Source organism: Leucopleurus acutus (genome assembly GCF_964270905.1).
Source record: "Leucopleurus acutus genome assembly, chromosome: 2".
Lineage (NCBI taxonomy): Eukaryota > Metazoa > Chordata > Mammalia > Artiodactyla > Delphinidae > Leucopleurus > Leucopleurus acutus.
In genome coordinates, this window is record NC_139143.1 from 104,481,932 (window position 1) to 104,500,136 (window position 18,205).

At 35.3% G+C, this 18,205-nt stretch overlaps 1 protein-coding gene across 1 annotated transcript in view; it reads right to left on the bottom strand.

The window, feature by feature from the left end:
- The window catches only part of SLC30A7 (solute carrier family 30 member 7), an 80,859-nt gene that overhangs the window by 16,252 nt on the left and 46,402 nt on the right, over window positions 1-18,205 (bottom strand). Inside the window, exon 9 of the mRNA XM_082857629.1 lies at window positions 4,229-4,319. Coding sequence (XP_082713755.1) covers window positions 4,229-4,319 — 91 coding nt within the window. The remainder of the gene's footprint in view (window positions 1-4,228; window positions 4,320-18,205) is intronic.

The window sequence follows — 18,205 nt, forward strand, 5'->3', positions numbered from 1 at the left end:
CAAAACCTAAAACTGTAAGGACCTAAGCCTGGCCCAAGTAATTGCTCAGTAAATAGTACATGTATGTATATAAAATGAATATAAATTCAATTTTGGTGTTTGCTTTGGTAACACATATACTAAAATGAGAACGATCAGAGAAGATTAACATGGCCCTTGTGCAAGAATGACATGCAAATTCATGAAGTGTTCCATGGTCATTTCACAATGTACATGTATATCAAAACAACATATTGTACACTTTAAATATACATAATTTTCATTTATCAATTTTACCTCACTAAAGCTGGAAAAAATAAATAATAAAATCAGAAAAGCAACAACAAAAAACACAATTTCAAAAATCTAGACAAAAATGAATAAATTTCTGGAAATACAGAAAATCCTATAATATAAGAAAAAACCAGAAGATATAAAAGGGCCATTAAAAACTGAAAAGGTAATAAAAGTTCTCTTTCATAAAGCCCCCCCAACCCCCAGTCCCAGAGGGCAGACTTTCAAGAAACTTAACATAATCTCTTAGTTTTGCCAGAAAATAAAAAAGAGGTGCTATCTCATATAAGAAATAATCTTGATCCCCAACCAGATAAAGACAATAAATCATAAGCTAATTTCTCTTATGAATTAAATAAGCTAACTCCAACAGTATATTAAAAAATAACATATCATGACTACGTTAGGTTTATCCCAAGAGGGAAAGATTAAACATCAGAAACTCTATTACTCTTATTCAATTAGTGAAGCAAAGGAGAAAAATCAGTCATTTCAATAAAAGCATTACAATTATTTAATAAAATTCAACCCCTATTTATGATTGGAAGGACACTTCCTTAACTTAATATAAGTTATCTACCCAAAACGTACAGAAAACGCTTAAGGAAAAAACGTTAGATGTATTCCCTTGAAGATCAGGAAAATCTTTACAAAGATGTCCAAATCACCGCTATTGTTCAATATCTCTGTATAGATCTAGAGGAGATGAACTAAGATCAGAGACCAGAAGTTAAAAAGATCTTTATAACAATTACAGCAATTTAAAAGAGAAAGAGGTTACTCAGTGAAGGGGCTAACTACCGATTCCTGGAAATAGTCAAGAAGCCGAATGACCAACTGAATGTCACAAAGGAGATTCTTCCAACAGATAGAAGTCTGGGCCAAATGAATAATAAGATCGTTTTGAATTCTGAGATTCCCTGATTCTTAAGTAATCTATTTGGGCTGTCAATTAAGAAAAAGTTGAACTTATATTTATCAAAAATATTTATTTTTATCAGAATTTGTTGTAGGATCACTTTCTATAAGCTCCAAGACACTTGGTGGGAAATGTGAGACAATAACCATTGTGCCCTTTAAAAAAACTGCTTTTACTAGGGAAAGAGGTCAAGGTGCACTTCCTCTTCCTCTTTCAGGACTCTGATGACACAGTGGTTTGAACCTGATATCCCTCCACACTTTTCTAAATGGAAATGGTATACTGCTAGGGAAACAACACCCTGATTGAACAGATTTCTTCTACCTCCATAGATATAGCAGTACAAGCACATTCCTGCAGTTATCCTAAAGCATAAGTTAAGGAATGAGTCTTATAGAAACTGGCATTAACTTTACTCGAATTAAAAAAAGTGGGGAAAGTGTAGCTACAGATGAAAATCTGTGTCGCTCTTCCTGCTCGGACCGTGTGGTTTAAGAAAAAGAGCATGAGCTTTTAAAGCCAGAATGATATGGATTCGAATCCAGATTCAGCCACTACCATCTGTGACTTTAGATGAGTTACTTAAATCCTCAAACATCAATTTTACTCAATTTTCCTAGGGAAAGGAAGATGAAACTTACCCTGTATGGTTAATGTGAAGAAAAGAAACAATATATGTAAATCACTTAATATAGGGACCAGCTTAGAGTAGGCGTTCAATAAATTGCCCCTTTCTCTTCCACAACTATGCTGACTGGTCCTACCTTAAAATCATAAAACCACAAATGTCAAATGGGCAGCACTTCACTTTCCCTACCTCAAAAAGGACTATTCTATACCTTCTCTTTTCTCCTCTGGTCTTCTAATTTCTCTGCATGATTACTCTGCCCTGTAAATCAAAGAGAAAATAGAAGCACACAGAAAATCCCTTATCCTGCACCACCAAATCCACCAGTCAGCCCTCACCTCTTTCAGCACTTTCTGTCTTCCCTTGGGGGATACAGTACCCCTGGCTCCTATCTACAATTAATTCCTCCATAGTGCTTTGGGTTCTCTCCTTTTTCACCTTCTCAAGACCTTCATTTCTTCAGCAGGTAGTGAAGTAACCTGCTTCACTACCATACCATCAATTTCTTCCTGTAACACACAGGCTCCAGAACTGCACTGTGCAATACAGAAGTCACTAAACACATGTGACTAAATATATGAAAATGAAATAAAGTTTAAAAATTAGTTGCACTATAGCTCAAATTATTAAGCTTCAAGTGCTCAATAGCCACGTGTTCCTTGTGACTTCCATACTGGTAAATGTAGATTATTGAACATCTCCATTATTGGGGAAAGTTCTATGGGATGCTGTTTTAAAACATCTTATTTTAAAAACAAATTCCCTCACCACTGTTACTATATCTACAGCCAAGCTATCAGCTCATTTCTTTGTTCCCTTTAACAACACTTCTTAAAAAAAAGTTGACTGTAACCACTATCTCGACCTCCCCAATTCATTTTCTCCTTAATCTACTATTATCATGCTTTCTCCAAACTCTACTGAAAATGCTTTTATCAAGGCCATTAATGCTGTTCATGATCCCAATCAATGGTCACTTCTCTGTTCCTACTGTAATTGCCTCACAGAAATACTTGGCACCATTGATTACTTCCTCCTTCAACTTCTTCTGGGTTTTCCAGCCCCCATTCCTGGCTTTCCTGCCTGTGCTCTAAATCTGGAGTGGAAGCTTGACCTAAAGATTAGAGCTTAATCCTCCCAAGGTAACCTCACATAATCCTAATGTTTTAAATGCTAGTCATATACTGATGACTCAAACTCCCCCTAGTTCTCATCAGTCCCTAAAACTCCAGATTTGCATATCCAACCACTTGAGTGACATTTCCCCTAGATGTACAGTAGGCATTTCATTTTTAACATATCCAGAATAGAACTCTTGATTTGGGAGGATTTTCCACCCTCACACCTGCATCAACCTCAACAAATGGTATTAGCATCTACCTAGTTGCGATTCAACACTTTTTCTCCCCTCTGCTAATATAATCCATCTCCAAAAACTTATCCAAAATATCTACTTAGCTCCATTTTCACTTCTACCACTGTAGTCCAGGCCATGATTTTTCAGAGTAAAACAGCCTCTTAACTGGTTTTCTTTGCTTTCATTCTCCCTAGAGTTTATTCTCTAATAGCAAGCAGAATAAGCTTTTAAAAACTTACATTTTGTGACACTCTATCTGCCTAAAAGCTTACTAATGCTTCCCAGTGAATAGAATTAAATCTAAACCTCTTAGTAAGACCAAAACCGCCATATGATCTGTCCTCTGCCATTCTCCTCAGCCTTTCCAGCCACTCTTCCCTTTATTGTGCTTCAGCCACAGTGGCTTTTTTTTTTCCTGTTTTTCAAACACACTAAATTAGTTCCAGTCATAGAACTTTTCGCATTAGCATTTTCCTTTGCTTGGAACACTCTTCTCCAAGATGTTCATGTCTGGCTCCTTCTTGTCAACAAGATTTCAATTTCCTTGAATATGACTTCCTGGATAAATCTGACATAGCCATCCATGTCTCACATGACTTTGTTTTATTTCTATTATAGTAATCATCACTGATATTTTCTTATTTATTGTTTAGTGCCTGTGTTTTCCCACCAGACCATAAATTCTTTGATAGACCCTGACTACCTTATTTACCATTACACCCCTAATACCTTAAGAGGAAAATATGGCATAAAAGGGGAGCTCACAAAATCTATGCTGAAGAAATGCTTATATCATCTGCTATTTATATTTATATTTTAAAAGAGCTGCTTGATTTCTAGATGAGGACAACTTCTACCACATTTTCTTTAGTGAAGCTCAATATTTTCCAATGATTTTATTCTGGTTCATATAAATGGCATTCATGGTCAGCATTCAGTCTTGGCAGAAATACTAAATTATACACACATGCTACCCATATTTATAAAAGTTATAACCCCTAACAGCTTGGAAACAACCAAAACCCAATGGCTTGGAAGCTTTGAAACTTACCCTCTGATAGCACTGAGGGAGAGTATTTTCCAAAAGGGGAGGAGTTCGCTGCATTAATATTCCAACAGACTCTCTTAAAAGAGGAATAACACTATAGAAAAGGAAGACATCAAACTTATTAAAGCCACATTCTGACAATCCCATCCTGCAAGAAAGTAATAATATACCTCCCAACAGAATATAACAAAGATTTGTCAGAATAATATGAGGAAAAAGAATCCAGCCATTGCTCCAAATTTTTCATGGGACAAATAAGTTATTCTTTAAAGTAAAAGTAAAAGAGCTAAATGAAATGTATCAATGTATGAAACAATAAACACGCCACTGAATAGTACTGGAGCATCTAAAATTTAAACACAGCAGTCGTTCAACTGTCATTTATAATATGACTTCAAATGGCTAGAATCTTCAAGGATAATCTATAAAGCATATCATGGCCAACTGGTCCTTAACGTTTATCAAATATTTACATTCATTTATCTGAAGAGTACTATTAAGGAAAATACAAAAAAAATTAATACAGCATATTAAGTTCATTTGTCCAGTGTTTTTCCAACCCGATTATATATCAGTCTTCATTGATTATTAAAAAAAATAGAAGCCTGGATATAACCACAGATCTAGTGAATCAGCACCTCTTGTGATAGGGCCCCAAAGTCTGTATGAACTGATGTAATTAGTCCTCAACCAGTATTTGGAAATTATGGCTTTAGGCTACTTGGATGGTTAAATGCACACAAAGCAATTAATAGTGTAATGGTGAGGCTGACTCTAATGCAGTAGTTTTCTAAACCAGCTACATACCAAATTCACCTTAGAGTCTTGTTTGTTGTCATTTCTAACATATTGAATGAGAATCTCTGAGGGAGAGTTGAGGCATCTATGTTTTTAAAAAGCTCTCCAGGGGGAGTCCAATGAGTCGGGGTGAGGCACTGCTCTATTGCTTGAAGCAGACTGAGAGAGAAGGTCAAGAATAGCTTCATTACACTTAATAGCTTAAGCCAGTTCTTTCTTTTAAACTTGTAGTATCTCAATATTTCTAGAGTAAAACCCCTCCTGATTATAGCTATAGGAGATAGAGATAAAAACAAAACAAAACAAAACATATACCTTTTAAGGAAGGTAGAAGGTGAAGTGTACCTTAAAAGATTAGTAGTACTTCTGACAGACAGAAAAGAAAGAGAAGATATTAATGAAGACACAAAGGAACAGGGACAATGCTTGTCTTGTTCACTGTTATATTCCCAAGGAGGCCTAGTAAAGTGCTGGTCACAAAGTGGGCCCACAATAAATACTTGTTGGTTTAATGAATGATAAATGCATAGATATTAGATGTTTTAGAATCTAGATTAAAGAAAGGAAAGGCCCCAGGGAAGAAATTAGGAGACTGTTCCATACTTTGTGTACAGTGATAAGTATTTGGATAGGGAGGGTAAAAACAGGAAGAGAAACAAATAGGAAAATTAAACAGATACTGAGAGATATTGAGATATTTAGAAACTGGTGTCCAGGGAAGCAACACCAAGGGCAAGCTTAGAAAACTAAAAGTGTGGAGAGAATAGCAGTAATGAATATAAAAGCTCAATGTAGACAGGAGTTTAAGTCACATTCAAATGAAATTATTCTTCAGTCAGATAGTGATTTACAAGCCAAGAATAATTGGACGCCACCTTTAATTGCTTCTTCTCCCTTAAAACTCTCATGCTCTAAATCGCCAAGTTCTCATGACTTAACATTCTAAACACTTCTAAACTCCATCCCCTCCCTGTCATTCTATTACATATGTCTACAGTAATCTCCATATCACTTCACTTGGATTATTACAACAGCCTCCTAAATGGTCCCTTTACCTCTAGTCTTATTTCCTTAAGTCTGCTGTGATAGGCAGCTTTAAAGATGGATCCCCATGACCCCTGCCTCCCTAGCGTTCATGCTCTCGTGTAATCCCTTCCCCTCGAGTGTGGGCTGGATCTAGTGACTTGCTCCTAATGAGTAAAGCATGGCAGAAGTGACAAGATGTCAATTCTAAATTAAAGTACTCTGGCTTCTATCTTGTTCACGCTCCTCTCTTGCTCTCTCACTTGCTTGCTCAAAGCTGCCACGCTATGAGCTGTCCTATGGAGAGGCCCAGGGCAAGGAACTGAGAGATGCCTCTGGAGAGGAACTGAGACCCTCAGTCCAACAGCCCAAAAGAAACTCAACACTGTCAACAACCACTTCAGTGAGCTTGGAAGTGGATTCTCCTCCAGATGAGCACTGGAATGACTGTAGTTGGCTGACACCTTGACTGTTAACTTGTTAGAGACCCTGAGCCAGAGCCCAGTTAGCCACGCTCAGGTTCCGGAAACAAGGCAGAGATAACAATGTGTGTTATTTCAGCTACGAGGTTTTGTGTTAAGTTCTTATGCATTCATAGATAACTAATATAACCATTCTTTACAAAGCCATTAGACTAATCTACCTAAAATCAGTATCTGACTCTATTCCTTCCCCATTTAAAAAAAATCCATTAAGAGCTCCCTACTGCCTAGCGGATTAAGTGTAAGCTCTTTCACATGGTATATTTTTTGATCTGCCCTCCTCTAGCTTCACCTCCTATCATTTTTGCTTCACATTTTAAGCTCTCTAAAACGTAATCATGTTTGTACTTCACTTTCTGCTGTTTTTCCTTTCATGCTCTGGCTCATGCTGTAACCTCTCTAGAATGTCCCTAAACTGCCCTGTAATCTGGCTTCTATTCCTTCTTTAAAATCTCAAGTGTCACCCCTTTTAGGGTATATTCCCTGATCCCAAACTGTCCTCCAAACTGTATAAATGTCCTCTCTGTGCTCCTGTAAAAAAATCTGTGATACCTATATTAACACTGGAGGAAAAATGGGTGGAAAGCAACTGGAATCGGGGTTAAGGATTTTGACAGTGAAAGAACATTGGTTATTCCTTCATCTAACCTGAAGAGTAGTGTCTGTTTCTATATACTGTGCTGTTATTAAATAGGTGAGGACTCCCTGGATTTACCAAAAAGGCAAAGAAAAACAACACAGTAGAATAATAAGGCATAATTCAACCATTACATTTTTTCTTTCCTCTCTCCATCCTCATTTCTCAGGAAAAAGAAAGGATCAGTCACTAAATGTTTCTATATATCTAATTTACACAATTTTTATGTTTTCCTACTTTCCTTATTGTACTTCTCAGAAAATGAGGCACAAAAATGGTTCCCCTAGAATAACTGTTTGAGAATAAGTTTTAAAAAATTTTTTATACAGAAGGTTCTTATTAGTTATCTATTTTATACATATTAGTGTATATATGTCAATCCCAATATCCCAAATCATCACATCACCACCCCCCCGACAATAAGAAAAGTTCTTCCATGCGCCCACTAAATTTAGCTATTTTGATCATTTCTTCTCCAATCTTTATCTCAAGAAACTCCTAATAATCTGGAGATATCTGAGGTGGAAAAATCACTCAAATGTAAATCATGAGACTTGGGGTTCTAATTCTGCCATTAAATAGCTTCAGGCAAATAGTATAACGTTCCAGAGCATCAGTTTTCTCATCTATAGAATGAGGAAGTAGATTAAATATCTAGGTAATTTCTTCCATCTTTAATTTATTTTCATTCAATAAGAAAAAGAAAGGTCAATCTACAAGGAATACTAAGAGAGAATATATTTGGAAATGAAAGAAAATATAAGTTGCCTTTATATTCTAAACAGCAACAAACAAAAATGCACAACAGCATCATCAAATAAGATACACTTTGCAAATGAATTTAATCTATTACTAATCAGGTAATCCTGCAAATGGATTTTATTACACAATCAATACAAATAAGCAATAATTAAGCACTACATGCTTTGCTTGGCATCAGATTTTCTCAAATCAGATGGAATCTTACTCTAGAGTTGTAGAAATGGAGACCTAGTGCACCAAAGTAACTTGCCCAAGGACATGGCTAGTGAATGGGAGAGCTAGAATAATAAGAACAGGTCTTTTGACTCCAAACTCAATTTTGAAAAGTTCAAGTCAACATTTACTATATGCCTACCATGTGCCAGACATGTGCTAGGCACTAGAAATAAAAAGATAAATAATACACCATGCCTTACCTCAAAGGAATTCACAACTATTGAAAAAGCCTGTAGAGATCAATGGAAATCAGGCAACAAACACTTATTTAGGACCCACCATTTGGAGGAAGGCATATGAATTCAAAACAACTGTAGATTAAAAGCCTGTATCCAATTTCACTTCCCATGAACTTTTGGTGAATGGTTTTTTTATTAGTATGTTGACAACTTACTTTTAAACATACCTTTAAAAATAAAAAGTATAACTTTCAAAATAAAGTGGGGGAAAAAGGAATAGAAGAGAACATGGACTCTACTGTAACAGAAGACATGCAATATGAGCAATGATATTACTTAAGCAATAGTTGTAAAATATCACCTTGCAAACAACTTTTAAAATATTTATTGTCTTAGAATACCTAGGGCTAGTCTAGCTTTCCCTGCAAAGAGCTAAAACACAATTAATACAAAAGAGTTGAGTCCAATCTAAAATAATCCTTAAGGAGATCAGCTTTAAAACATTAAAGACAATCCCTTAATACAGTCTCTTAATAAGTCACCCAAAATAACCATCTACAAATTTATCCAAACCTTTGTTCAAATTTTTGTGTTAACCCACGTGTGTTGCCTCTCAAAGACTGCTACTCCCTTGTAAGAACAACAACAATAACAACAACTAGTATGGCCCTTTTTCTCCTAAAGTTTACTTTCACCTGTGGCCCTTAGTTTGAGGATTCTAGAACTGGTGAAGTTCCATGATCACAGATTACACACTATTAGAATTAACAGAGGGGACTTCCCTGGTGGCACAGTGGTTAAGAATCCGCCTGCCAACACAGGGGAGACAGGTTCAAGCCCTGCTGGGAAGATCCCACATGCCGCGGAGCAACTAAGCCCATGCACCACAACTACTGAGCCTGCGCTCTAGAGCCTGCGAGCCACAACTACTGAGCCCACGTGCCACAACTACTGAAGCCTGTGCGCCTAGAGCCCATGCTCCTCAACAAGAGAAGCCACCACAACGAGAAGCCCGCACACCACAACGAAAAGTAGCCCCCGCTCACCGCAACTGGAGAAAGCCCACGAGCAGCAAAGAAGACCCAACGCAGCCAAAAATAAATAAATAAATTTATAAAAAAAGAATTAACAGAGAATTTAGAGAGCACTCATTTTAACACAATTCAAGAACCATAATGCAGATAAATATTTTAATAATAAAATTAACGTTAGAAGCAAGCATCTATTTTAAAATAACTAAATAAAAGATATAACTGATATGTATAAGGAAATAATATATAGAGAGTGTACCAACAGGTTCTTACTGATTTTGTTATACTATAAAATTTGGAATGGTTGCCTACTTAGGTAGAGTTTTAATAAAATATTTACATTCAACAGCAGCAAGCATTTCACCAAAGCACATGGAAGCATCACACTAATTTTCTCCAATAATAATTTTAAAATATCGTTAAGAATTTCAGATGTAGGAGCTATATAACTAGGTTATGAAACTGGGGTGGGGAGAAAAAGGTGCTTGCTAAATCACATGGTGATAAGCAATTTAGAACCAAAGCCAATTTCTATAACAATCTCAGAGGTCATAAAAATGTAAAAGGAACCTGTAGAAACTCTATTTTTGCTTTTTAAAAAATTGTGTTTAGCTCAGGAGTTTACGCCCATATTTTTCTGATTAACTATTGTAATAGGGAATCATAAAATAGATTTTAGCATGGATCTATCTAGCCATAATGAAAGGATATGGGGAAAAAGACAAACTCAGCAAATTCCTGACTGAGCTAAGACTTAGAGCTGTATCCAAACCCAGAAAGTAAGCATTTGGAAACAATTAGAGGTTCACTTCTGGTTGACTAACTCAATTCTAGCTTTAACAGTGAAATAGCATTTTCCTAGCATATATAAAAAGAATGAGTCATTAGGTACATGAGTTCACCAGTAAAACATGGTAATAGTTTTATTCCTCAAAACCTGAAGATAAATCAAATTTACAATCATACACTTAAAATTAATATGAAAGCTTAAATGTTAGCAGATTAAATAAGCAACAGTTATTACTCCTTATTGCCAGTAACTTTGTAAATGAAAAAATACTAAATCTTACTTCAAAAGCAGCATGTTTAGTGAGTCTCACCGTTTCAACAGTACATAAAATTATCTAGCAATAATTATAAACAAACCAAACCAAAGAAAAGGGTATATATTATGAAAACTTTTGAAGAACAGACTGGTGATAATCATAATCATTAACAATAAAAAATTTCAGAGAGTTGAAACTATTACTTAGATATGAGAATAAATATTAATAATAATTAAAAAATAATTACTGATTCAACTTTTTTGAATTGGCTAATGGGCTTAAGTCCTCCTGCATATTACCAGTGGTTCTTATAATCTACAAGCGTATAGACAGCTGTACTTTATAAAAGAACCCATAAATTTGAAGGTCTAGTATATATCATATACTCGAAAATGTTTAGTGGACCAAAAAAACAAAGAAAATTGGCCCCCCAAAGCAATGTATTCTGCATTCAGACATGGTGGTCCTATGACAAGCTGTAAATATGCAGTCATATTTACACAAATACAATGATTCCATAGTAAAAAACAATTACCCATTAACCCAGAATTTCATGAGTCTAATATAGAACAGATAACCCAGAACCACAGGAATTGTGGTTCGCCTTATAATTATTCTGAGTTTCTGAAACCTATGGTTTAAATCAACGCATATTTACAGAGTACCTACTTTACTCAATAATGGAGACAGTAAGATATCCTAAAATACCCCTAGAACTTAGAGCCAAAGTCATGAAAAGGTCACTCTTTTCCTTAAACTTCTGGAACTTAGTTATAACACTTAATGCATTTGGTCTTTGGACTGAAACCATTAGTAAATAATGTCGTTAGTAAATAGTAATGTCTTTGTTTAGACAACACTTAATAGTTTTTAAAGTATTTAATAAATTTTTTCCAATTTGATCCTCACAACAACCTTAAGTAACTTTCAGAAAATGCTGGAATCACAGATGTAAGCAAGATCATAAGAGATCATTTTAGGCCAACCCCCTCATTTTACAGAAAAGAAAACCATCTCAGAGAGATTAAGACAACTTGTTCTTTGTTACACACTGGTAAGTGGCAGAGTTGGGTGGGATAACTCCAAGACTAAAGCTCTCTGCACTACACTGCAGTCTCATCATGATTGAGTCCTCTGGAGTCAGAGACCATATTATATTCTTTTAATTCCCAGTGCCCAGCACAGTGTATGGAATATAATAAGTGCTTGACATATGTCTGCTGAATGCATAGTCTATTTTAAAATTTCAAACACTAGAGGAAGATTATTACAATGTAAAACATCCCTTGTTTGACATGACTTTCAACCCTTCACAATAACAGCTAAATAACAAAACAAGAAAAGAGCCCCTCAATTTAGTCATTTCCCCAAAAGAATCTCCAATAAATAGAAGCAAAAGTATCTTATTCTCTATTCAAGTATAGGTGAGAAAGAATTAATTACACTTAGGCAGAAGCAATCAACATTCCCAGCTCTTGATGTGCAATTTGTTATCTTAATAAAGGCTCTTTATTATAATGAATAAGAATATTCTCATAAATAAGAAACTAAAATCACACCAACAATATAAGTAAAAAAAAAATTACTAAGTGACACATATGTATCCATGAAGAGCAAAGGTGCAAATAAATAAGAAAAATGAATGAAAATTCATAATACCCTGTCAAGAGGGAGGGAAATGGGGAAAAACAATGGAATAAAAGAAGTAAGAAGAGAGGACTTCTCTGGTGGCGCAGTGGTTAAGAATCCACCTGCCAATGCAGGGGACACGGGTTCAAGCCCTGGTCCGAGAAGATTCTACATGCCGCGGAGCAACTAAGCCCGTGTGCCACAACTACTGAGCTTGCACTCTAGAGCCCACGAGCCACAACTACTGAAACCATGTGCCACAATTACTGAAGCCTGCGTGCCTAGAGCCTGTCCTCTGCAACAAGAGAAGCCACCGCAACGAGAAGCCCATGCACTGCAATGAAGAATAGCCCCCACTCGCTGCAACTAGAGAAAGCCCGCGCACAGCAACGAAGACCCAAGGCAGCCAAAAATAAATAAATAATTTTTTTAAAAAAAGGAAAAGCAGAGAAAAAGGTGAAAGGATTAAAAAAAAAAAAAAGAAAAAGACGAGGACAAAGAGCACCACAAGATATACATAGTTTTGAGAGAAGACTGGAATAAATCTTCTTATTCTTATTAAATATGGTAACGTTTGTATTGAAAAGATCATGAGACTTGGAGGTACCTCCCCATTACCTCTGCAACTCACTGAAAGCAGTGGCGAGGCTAAGATGGACAAAGGCAGGAGATGAAGCTCTTTAAGGAAATCTGCATTTTAAAAAGTACAGAAGTGAAGAAACAGGATTTTATTTAGGAAAACCAGATAACAGGGCAAGAAATATTTATTAATCACTTCAGTGATCACAAGTTTTAACTCAGAACAAAAAGGCCTTAAGATCAGCATGAAAAATCCAAGAGGAGTGGGACCAGAGTGCTGATCAAATACCTAGGTTCAACAAGGCTATTAGGAATCTGAGCTAAACAGTGTCTATCTGGTTTTAGGTTAAGCAATTAACACACAATGCTTGCCAAGTGGCAGGTCTGTTCTAGGCTTGGTATATCTTAACCTATTTAATCCACATATAGCAAATTATGAGGAAGATACAACTATCATTGCCACTTTAAAGATGAAAAATTGAGGCTAAGTGGCTTGTCCAAGGTCACACAGATAAAAAGTAGAAACAGGATTTGAACCCAGGCAGTTTTGCTCCACAGTAAATGCTCTTAACTTCTCTGCAAGACTCCTTCCAACTAAGTCATCAGGGTGGCTTTGCTAGTGCTCCCAAAACACCTTTACCCAAAGGAGAATTCTGACATTAGGAAATGCTGACCTTCAAAGTGTATAGGAGGCCTGGACCACAAAAAGAAATTTAAAAGCTCTGGAAAAGATGATCAGTAATAACACTATGAAAGTTTTCTGCCATCTGAGAGCTGACTGGTAAAGTCAAAAGTTGAACAGAAGCAAACCCCTGACACCTAGTTTCTGTTCTGGACCCATCCTCAATGATAACTTCCAAAGTCACATGTCTGAGAAGCAAACCTAACATAGGAAATGAAAAGCAAAGGAAAAAGTACTCTTATTTGCTTACCCAAATTAAACTTAAAACACCACTGTGAGAGTATAATTTTTATTAAATATCTCAAAGTAGGTTTCTAATTGCTACAGTGCTACATTGGATGCTGACTACATTAAAATATTTAGTTACTGAGGTAGGAATAGAAATCATGTTTTCAAAGGATAAACTAAGCAAGAGAACAGAGTAACAAGTGCAGACTATACCTAGTGGTGGAGAATTTCAAATTAATTACACACAAATTAACAATGAACAATGAATAATCAAAGGGACGAATAGTTTTGCTTTTGGCAGGAGTAAATTAAGAGTAGAAAAAACTTAATATGCTTTCAACCTCTTAAATTTTACTTTATTTTTTTAAAGGCTAAAAATGTCTATGATTCCGAAGTCAAAAGTATATTTAAAATATACTTCAAAGTCTCACTTCTAATCCCTTCCCTCTGCCTAGAGGTAACTATATTTATCATATTTGTTTTTGGTTTATTCTTTGTGTTTCTTTTCAAAATTATAAGAAAACATGCAGATTATATGTGTATCTCTTCTCCTTATGGAAAAGGTAATAGTGCTACTTTTTGCCTATCTTATGCTATACTCCTATATATCATTTGCTACATATCAAGTGCTATTTTGTTTTCTTAATAATACATCTTGAAAATAACGCCACATTACCATATAGAGATATTCCTTATGCTTTTTTATTATTATTATTATGGTAAAAAACATGTAACACTAAATTTATCATCTTAACCATTTTTAAATATATAGTTCAGTAGTGTTAAGTAACATTGTTGTGCAAAAGATCTCTAGAACTTTTTCACACTGCAACACTGGAACTCTTTACCCATTAAACACTATAATTCCCATCCCTCCTGCCCCAGCCCTTGGCAATCACCTTTCTACTTTGTTTCCACAATTTTAACTACTTTATATATTTCATATGAGTAGACTCATACAATATTTGCTCTTTGGGATTGGATTATTTAGCTTAGCATAATGTCCCCGAGTTTCATCCATAATGTAGTGTGTGACAGACCTTCCTTCTTTTTAAAGGCTACATAATATTCCATTGTATGTATGTACATTTTCTTTATCCATTCATTTGTTGACAGATATCTGGGTTACTTCTACCTCTTGGCTATTGTGAATAATGCTGCAATGAACATGGATATATGAATATCTTTTTGTGATCCTGCTCTGAGTTCTTTTGGACATGTACCCAGAAGTGGAATTGCTAGATCATATGTACTCTATTTTTAACTTTCCATAATGGTGGCATCATTTTACATTCCTGTTAACAGTGCACAAAGGCTCCAAATTCTCCACATCCTTGCCAACACTTATTATCTATTCTTTTGATAGTAGACATCCTGATGGGTGTGAGGTGATGTCTTGTCATTTTGATTTGCATTTCCCTAGTGATTAGTAACACTGAGCATCTTTTTACGTGCCTATTGGCCAGGTGTAAATCTTCTTTGGAGAAATGTTTATTAAAATCCTTTGCTTATTTTTAAATTGGTTTATTTTGTTGTTGTTGTTGAGTTGTAGACTTTCCTTGTATATTCTGAATATTAACATCTTACAAGATATATATGACTTGCAATTATTTGCTCCAATTCCATAGGTTGCCTTTTCACTCTGCTGACTGTTCCTTTTGATGAGCTGAAGTTCTTAAGCTTGGTAAAGTCCAATTTGTCTATTTTTTTATTTTTTTTGCCTGTCTTCTTTGGTTAGTATCCAAGAAATCATTCCTAAAACCAATATTCTGAAAATTTTCTCCTAGGAGAAAAGTTTTTGTCTAGGAGTTTAATAGTTTTAGATCATATATTTAAGGTCTTTAATCCATTTTGAGTTAATTTTTTTATGTGGTGTAAAGTAAGGGGCCAACTTCATTATTTTGCATGTGGATATCCATTTTCTCAAAACCATTTGTTGAGGAGACTGCTTTATCCCCATTGTGTAGTCCAGGCACCCGTGTCAAAAATCATTTGGCTATATATATGCAAATGTTTACTTCTGGGCTCTTTATTCAGTTTACTGGTCTATATATCTGTCTTTATGCCAGGACCACACCATCTAAATCACTGTTTCTTTGTTGTTATGTTTTGAAATCAGGGAGTGTAAGGCCTCCAACTTTGTTCTTCTTTCTTAAGATTGTTTTGGCTATCATAGTCTCTTCACATTCCATACAAGTTTTAGTATTTTTTTAAAAATCTATTTCTGAAAAAAAAAATGTCATTAGGATTTTGATAGGGATTGCACTGAATCTGTAGATGACTTTGGGCAGCATACACATTTCGACAATATTGAAGTCTTCTGATCCATGCACGAGATGTCTTTCCATTTATTTATATCTTCTTTGATTTCTTTTAGCAATGCTTTATGGTTTACAATGTACACGTTTCACCTCCTTGGTGGAATTTATTCTTAAGTATTTTATCCTTTTTGGTGCTATGGTAAATGGGATTGTTTTTAAAATTTCCTTTTCTGATTGGTCATTGTTATTATATAAGAATGCAACTGGGTTTTGAGTGCTGATTTTGTATTCTGCAACTTTGCTGAATTCTTTAATTAGTTCTAACAGTTTTTGTGTGTATGTGTAATCTAGGATTTTCTACATATAAGATCATGTCACGTGTGAACAGGGATAATTGTAATATTTCTTTTCCAATTTGTATGCCTTTTCTTTTTCTTGTCTGATTGCTCTGGCTAGAACTTTCAGTACTATGGCAAATAGTAGTGGGAAAATTGGGCATCCTTGCCTTGTTCTTGATCTTGGAGGAAAAGTTTTCATTCCTCCCCAGGTGTGGGTTTTTCACATATGGCTTTTATTATGTTGAAGTAGTTTCCTTCTAGTCTTGGATTGTTAGTGTTTTCAATCATGAAAGGGTGTTGAATTTTGTCACTTTTCTGCATTGTTTGAGATGACCACATCTTTTCTTCCTTCATTTTGTTCATATGGTGTATAATACTGATTGATTTTCATTATGTTGAACCATCCTTACTTTCCAAGTATAAATCTCCCCTAGTCATGGTGTATGATGCTTTTAATGTGCTATTGAACTTGGTTTGCTACTGTTTTGCTTAGGAGTCTTAAATCAACACTCATCAGGGATACTGGGTCTATAGTTTTCCTGTTGTGTCTTTGTCTGGTTTTGATATCCAGTTAATGCTGGCCTCATGAGTTTGGGATTCTCCTCTCCTCTTCAATTCTCTGGAATAGTTTGAAAAGAACTGGTACTAACACTTCTTTAAATTTTTGGTAAGATTCACCAGTGAAACCGTCTGATCCTGGGCTTTTCTTTGTTGAGAGTTTTTCGATTACTGCTTCAATCTCCTCACTAGTAATAGGTTTGTTCACATCTTTAAAATTTCTTCATGAGTCAGCAGTGGTAGGTTGTATGTTTCTAGAAATTTATCAATTTCTTCTAGGTTATCCAACTTGTTGGCATACAACTGTTCATAGTAGTCCCCTATAGTTCTTTTTATTTCTGTGATATCAGTTGTAATATCTCCTATTTCACTTCCTATTTTAGATATTTGAGTCTTTTTTTTTCTTAGGTGGTCTAGCAAAGTTTTATCAATTTTGTTGATCTTTTCAAAAAACCAACTCTAGGTTTTGTTGACTTTTTTCTATTGTTTTTCTATTCTCTATTTCATTTACCTCTGCTCTAACCTTTAGTATTTCCTTCCTTCTGCTGACTTTGAGTTTAGTTTGTTCTTTTTCTAGCTCCTTGAGTTGTAAGGTTAGGTTGTTGACCTGAGATCTTTCTTTCCTTTTTAAAAAATGTATGTGTTTATAGCTATGAACTTCCCTCTTTGTACTGCTTTTGCTGAATCCCATATGTTTTGGTATGTTGTGTTTTTGTTTGTATTCATTTGTCTCCATATATTTTCTAAATTCTCTTGTGATTTCTTCCTTGATCCATTCATTGGTTGTTAAAGAGCCTGTTGTTTAATTTCCACATATTTTTGGATTTTCAAGTTTTCCTTCTGCTATTGATTTCTAGTTTCATTCCACTGTGGTCAGAGAAAATATTTTATATAATTTCAATGTTCTAAATTTTGTTAGGACCTCTTTTGTGACATGATGTATCTTCTTTCTGGGAGAATGTTCCATGTGCGCTTGAGAAGAATGTGTATTCTGCTGTAGTTGGGTCAGGCTCAACAACAACCTGTTAGGCCCAACTGGTCTATAGTGTTCAAGTCTTCTCTTTCCCTATTGAGTCTCTAATGAATGACTGGTTGATTTCCTAGTTCCTCTAAGGTACTGAAGTCTCCTACTATTACTATGTTGCTGTCTATTTCTCCCTTTTTGTCAATGTTTGCTTTATATATTTGGGTGCTCTCATGTTAGCAGCATATGTATTTACAATTGTTATATCTTCCTGGTGAATTGACCCTTTTATCCTTACAATGTTTCTTCTTTGTCTCTTGTGACAGTTTTTGTTGTCTATTTTGGCTAAGTATGGCTACCACTGCTCTCTTCAGGTTCCTGTTTGTACGAAGTATCTTTTGCTACCCTTTCACTTTTAGTCTATGTGAGTCCTTATAGCTAAAGTGAATATCTTGTAGGCAGAATAAAGATGACTCTTTTTTTCTTAAAATCCATTCAGCCAGTCAATGTTTTTGAAATGGTATGTTTAATCCCTTTACATATAATTACTGGCATGGAAGGACTTAC